The sequence below is a fragment of the Arachis ipaensis genome, chromosome B6 (assembly GCF_059453495.1).
Source record: "Arachis ipaensis isolate K30076 ecotype BB chromosome B6, ASM5945349v1, whole genome shotgun sequence".
Taxonomy (NCBI): Eukaryota; Viridiplantae; Streptophyta; class Magnoliopsida; order Fabales; family Fabaceae; genus Arachis; species Arachis ipaensis.
In genome coordinates this window covers 151,123,526-151,129,813 of record NC_142441.1, presented here as the reverse complement: position 1 = coordinate 151,129,813, position 6,288 = coordinate 151,123,526, and the positions used below count along the sequence as shown (strand labels likewise).

General features: G+C 32.6%; 1 protein-coding gene across 1 annotated transcript; it reads left to right on the top strand.

The window, feature by feature from the left end:
• Positions 1-1,108: 1,108 nt before the first annotated feature.
• LOC107605637 (protein DCL, chloroplastic) lies at positions 1,109-4,356 on the top strand. Its single transcript, XM_016307582.3, has 3 exons — positions 1,109-1,385; positions 2,500-2,614; positions 3,928-4,356. The coding sequence occupies exons 1-3, from the start codon at positions 1,174-1,176 to the stop codon at positions 4,102-4,104; spliced, it is 504 nt and encodes a 167-aa protein (XP_016163068.1). The 5' UTR covers positions 1,109-1,173; the 3' UTR covers positions 4,105-4,356.
• The last annotated feature ends 1,932 nt before the right edge of the window (positions 4,357-6,288 follow it).

Below are 6,288 nucleotides of genomic sequence, written 5' to 3'. Positions count from 1 at the left end.
TCCAAACAATTGTTTTATATATATATAATTCTGAATAATGCCGAATTATGAGTTTGGTCTCATTGGTTTTTCCTAACTAACAGAGCTTATCCTAAAATAATGATAGTTGGAATAATTAAAGCAATTAAACATGATTTGGATGGGAACCTAATAAAAATTATTATTTGTCTCTAACTTCTTTGATTTATGTATATTCATAAAAAAAAAGGTTCAAATGAATAAGTTTAGTTTCTTTTCTTTTCTTTTTTTAAGTTTATGGAAGTAGGAGTGGTGATATACCTAACATTATAATTTTTGAAATTTTTTAAAACTGTGAAAAGTATACAAATCGGAGGATCCGATTTCATTGCAGAGAGAGAGAGGAATACAAATCGGATCTAGAGTTTTCTGAAATTGGACCCAAAATTTTCTGTCAATACACAAATCAGACCCAAGATTTTTAGTACCTCTAATCGGATGATTCGATTTCTCTTAAACAACCATCATATTCCAGTAAATCACCATACACTCCCATAACTCACGTATACACAATTCCTTTCATCATATTAAAAATAAAAAGTTCGTTATAGTTTTCTATTTAAATCCTAATAGATAATATTATTAATAAATTCGATTCAATATCCACATCAACGAGGAAATCAAGCTAAATATTAAACTACACAACTTAACAAATAAACAATGCTTTCGATACCATATATACAACTTTCATAACTACCAGAATAACACTTACGATGAAGACAATCATAAAAAATATGTTTTATTGATAATAATTTTTATAAACTTTTTTATCGATAACACTATAAAAATATAAAATATACATTAAAAATAATTTTTTTTTTGGGTCATGGATTAAAAATAAATAGTTAAATACATGATAACTGATTTAGATATTAATTTTTAGCGTGCTAATAGAATTTTTTTTTTGGTCAGGGCGTGCTAATAGAATTTTAAAAAAAAAATTTCGTGAAACAAAATGGGCCTCCTAATTCATAGAGCCCAACCAAATTCAATTATTAACCCTCTAACACCCCCCCCCCAAAAACCCGACCCGATTCGGATTGATAACCCGATTGCTCCAGTTTCCATTGTCATTTCTTATTTGACAGTTCTAACACACTGCTGATTGAGACTTTCACTTTCACGTATTAATCAATTAACCCGAAAATTTCAGCTATGAGAAATTCTTCTCCTTTTAATCTTCTTCGCCATTTTCTGCTTCATCGGCACCTTCGCTTCACTCTTGCGCCGCCTCAGCATCGAGCGTGGTGCACCGCCGCCACACCGACTACAAACCCGGACCCCCTGTGGAAGGAGAAGGAAGAGGAGATTTTGAGGGACATTGAGCCTGTGGTTACACTAACCAAAGATATTCTTCACTCTCCAAGGTAGTTAACTAACTATGCTTGTTATTTAGCTTTGCACTCTTTCTGTTTGTTATATTGTCTCAGTCATTGATTACTCTTTGTTCTATCTTTTGTTTTTCTCCAAGTACAAATAAGTAGTTTCTTTGTGATTAAGTTCCTTTAGAGTGCTTTGCAAGCTGCATTTTAGAGGGTAAAATGCATCATTTGAACTGTTAATAAACGGTTTCTGGTTTCATGTTTAATAAGATATAGACTGAAAGCATTGTTTTTTCTAAACGATACACACTTTATATCACTTGGGTGCTTTGTTATATCACTTTAATATTATAAAATATATAATTAACTTCCTGATAAGTAAAGTAACAAATCTTCTAAAGGAATTGTACAATTTTTGTACTCCCGTTTCAAACACCAATCAGACTTATAAACTGAACCTTTGTAGTAAGTCATTGTGATGGAAAGAGGAAGAAAAGAAAAGACAATGCATGTATAATATAATATACATGAAATTGGTTTGATTCTGTTGTAATTAATGATTTTATGCATGGAATGGCAGTAATGCAACGCCTTGTGTAGATAGAATAAAGAACGAGAACATGAAAGAGAAATTCGGAGTAACACCTATTAGCAGATGGTGGAATTTCGTCTTGAGTAGTTTGTACATGTAGAGAGAAGACCAATAGAGTATCAAGTCAGGATGGTAGATCAGATGGAAGATAAATTTGTGGTTAGGAGCAGAGAGAGAGAGAGAGAGAGAGATAAAAGGACTTTGAATGAGATAGTCAAAAGAGATCTAATTAATCTAAATATAAATGGACTTGCTGCATACATGATACCTAACACATTGTTTGATCCACATAGCCAACTCCACTTAATAGAATAAGACTTTGTTGTTGTTTTCATCTATGCAAGGAACAAGAGAACAAAAGAGACTTTGCTAGTTTGTGGAAAAACTTAATTAGACAACCATAAATAAAATGCACAAAAATAAGGATCCCGAACGTATAGTCTGATATGAATCAATAAGAGTCTTTTCATCTTTAATTGGAATTACCATGTTTACTATTTGAATATGTGGGTGGTGTCATCATGAAATGACTATGATTATATTTATGTCGTTGATTTTCTATGCTAGGTACAAGGATGGGGCACAATTGACTGTTGAAGATCAGAAAATTGTAGAGGAGATGATTCTTCCATACCATCCACATTCTGAAGATAAGATTGGAAGTGGTATAGAATCCATTATGGTAAGTTCTAGAGTTGAGTATACATGTTTGACTTGATTCATAGGTGATGATTCTGCAATCTGTGGTAGCCATGCAGCATCCTTCATGCTGTGACAAACTGATGATACCATCGCATTATCTGCTTTATATTTTGTAATCACTTTCATTTGTCCTTAATTATGTGAAATCAGCCTGAAAACTGCTCATTAAGGAATAGCAAATTAGTAATGGGGTCAATATTACAGTCTTCTAAGCAAGTAAAAAGTCCTCAAAATGCCAAGTTACTTATAACCCTATTATCTAAGTGTATATATATTCCTCTCTTTACATTTTAATTCATATTTAGAATAATTTGATAGAATCTATTGATGATGCTGGTGCTAATGCTGCTCCTTTTTTGGGGGTGGGGGTCATTTTTTTATTTATTATTGAAATGGGGCTAAAGCCCAAAAGATAACCTAACTAGAAGGGCGGGGGAGTTAATGATGTTCCTTTGGATACTTATTTCTTTCCCAATCTAAAGGAATTGGGCTTTTGACTAATGGAAAGCTATCATATGCATGAACTTAGTAGGCCAAGCCCATTTAACTTAGGCCTTTATGTAGATGACAATGACATTCTAAGAATAAAAACAAGAATGTCCAAAAAAAAAAAAGAATAAAAACAAGAAATACCAACGCCAGGCTTTTGATAGAATGGCTTCAACTTTGTCGACCAAGAATGAGAAAATAAAATCTGGATAAATATCAATACCTATTACGGGTATAAGGATAGAAATCGGAAGTCGTGGATACACTTCTGGATAATGGAATCTGCGGACAACCGATGAGGGATAGTCATAATAAGGTTTACAGATCATTTTCAGATATAATTGACAAGACATACACGAACACATACTTCACAAGCAATGCATTTATCAAATTCAAAATGGATTCGACCGTGGAAACGTTTTGATGTAATTAATTTTTATACAAATTTATCTGATAAACAATTTTGCATTAGTTACTCTCTGATTCCTCAAGTGCTAATAACTGCATTGCTTCCTCAATGTTAATGCATTTTGAAGGAGCACTTATGAATACTTAGGACACAACATTAACTATTTTCTTAATGCAACAAATAATTAAAGTTATGTCATCAGAGTAATTTTGGAAATATACATAAGTTGCTCTAAAGTCTAAAGTTGATGTTCCTTTAATCAAATTTTTAATGCATGTGCACAATTAAAACTGAACAATTATTTCTAACATGAGTATTATTTACTTGTAAATTACCTATTCTGGCTCTATCCAGTAGGCAGTAAGTGCTGACTATATGATTCTATTTACTTGTAGGTTGATCGTCATCCTCATTTCAGACAATCAAGGTGCCTTTTTGTTGTAAGAACTGATGGTGGCTGGGTTGACTTCTCGTATCACAAGTGCATTCAGGAATACATTAGAGATAAGTATCCAACTCATGCAGAAAGGTTTATTCAAGAGCATTTTAAACGTAGAAAATTAATTGTGTAATGTAATGTGATTGAACTCGATTACTTAATATCTGTGGTAATGTGACTACTTTTACAACTGCTTCATTTTTATTTTCCTTTTTGTTCTCCCTAGTGTTCAGTGACCTACTTAGTCTTATTGATTGTCAATGGTAGTTGATAACCATTGACTGGTATATCTACCTTTTTCTTTTGTGTGAAGGGAAACAGACACTGAAAATGATTGAAGTGAACTTCAGTTTGTTGAAGTTTGGAACACTTGGCATTCTAGAAATTCTTGATTGGGTAAACCTTTAGGCAGTAGTGAATGATGTGTTTGTTGATTGACCCTCTTTGACGTTAGTAACAAAGTTACTACCTTACAGTGTCCTCTGCAGCATTTTTATTTTAAAATGTTTTTCCAAAGCTCCTTCTCTTCAGGTTAGAAGTTAGAACATTGTTAACTGCATCCACTTATTTCTTTCACCACAAAAGTGGAAAATATTCTTGTCAATGTATTGTAAAAAACTCTTAAGTATAAAATACACCCACATCCACCTGAATTTTCTTTACTCTAAAACCATGCATTGACCTTTCCTTTGTACATTTGTATTTTGTGACATATAGCACTAAATAAACATAACAGTAACACCCCCCCCCCCCCACAAAAAAAAACACAAAAAACAAAAAAAACATAGGTTTTTACTTGTTTTGGACTTGCCCCCTAAACGTAGGTTTAAAAAAGGTAAATTTCACGTGGAGAAATATATGTAGGTCACAATGAGTTTCATTGAATCTAAACTTTAGAGGAGGTCAATTGAATTTGTTCTTATTGTAATTGTTACTTATTATCAAAAGTACTTTTGCTTCTCTAATAAAAAGGTGAAAAAAAGGGGCTGAAATATGTTTGGAGGATGCTTTCACAGGGAATGTGGACTAATTCCCTCACTGTGAATGGAACCATTGAGGATGTAAATATCACAAGTCTATAAAAATTTTCCTAAAATGAGTGGTAACTTAGGAAATTTCTTTGACGAAGAATGAAGATTGTAGTTAAATGTTTAAGGGAAGTGTGCATTTCATAAGATGTTTTTATGGTTTTTAATATTTTTTTTCTATCGTAAAACAAATAATCTTCACTCTTCACCCAACTTTCCTCTTCACCGTAGTATTACCCGGTAACCTATTTGAATCCTTGGATTTTACATATCCCATTCTTTCTGGATTGTATACAGCTATATTGTTCACGGGCTATTTTAGGAGTGGTTGAGGTAAGACAAAGTCTGTTGGAGATTTTGGGGGGAGTCAAAAGGGTCAACCTCAGCAGGGGCAAGGTTGTCCCAACTAGGTTCAGAGGCACCTTTGCACAAGTCAAAGTATGGGGGAAACTGTGTTTGGACTATCTTGTAGGTGTTTAGTTGAATGTGTTTCTTGATCCCAAGACAAGAACATCTTTCTTTCAATGTATTGGTTTGCAGACAAAACTGATAAGTCAAACCTTCTGCCGTTATAACAGAATCACCATTCTCATATGGTAAAATGTGACCATATTATAGTAATTTTTTTAATACACCCATTTCCTTGAGTTGAATTTCAAGGCTTTATTTTTAATCTTTAACATGAAGTTGGAGAACTGTCTTGTACTCTTGTCTGGGAGAGGTTGATTCTTTTTAACTGCCAATTTGAAGAATTGTTTATTAAATAACTTTTTTCTTCCTTAGTTGGTACTTTGGCAGACTCTTCCTTTTTTCATTCTATTTTCACCTTAAATTGCTTCTTTTGTTGCATGAAAGTGTCATGTTTTTATAACAGCTGAGTCTTGGTTCCAAAAGGTGAGGATGATACATATATCCAACAATATATCAAACAATGTCTTACTGTCTTATTAAACAAGATTGAATTCGGTAACAAGCTCTTTTAAAATAAGAAGATTGATATATTAAAAAAGTGGGCATTAAGCTCTTCAAGGTAGTAGGAATCACATATAATAAAAAATACTAATTCAATGACGACTTTTGTTTTATCATTTTACTAATCTCTTGATTTTGAAAGATCTTTTCCCTTGAATTAGATATAAAGTCTATGTAGAATAAGCTTCACACCCATTCTAATATAATAGTAGAGAAGTATGTGTTAGTTACATAGAATATTCCTTTAAACTTTAAACTAAAAAATACAGCAACGATATTCAAAATTTCAACTGCACATCAAAACACATACTTTGTAT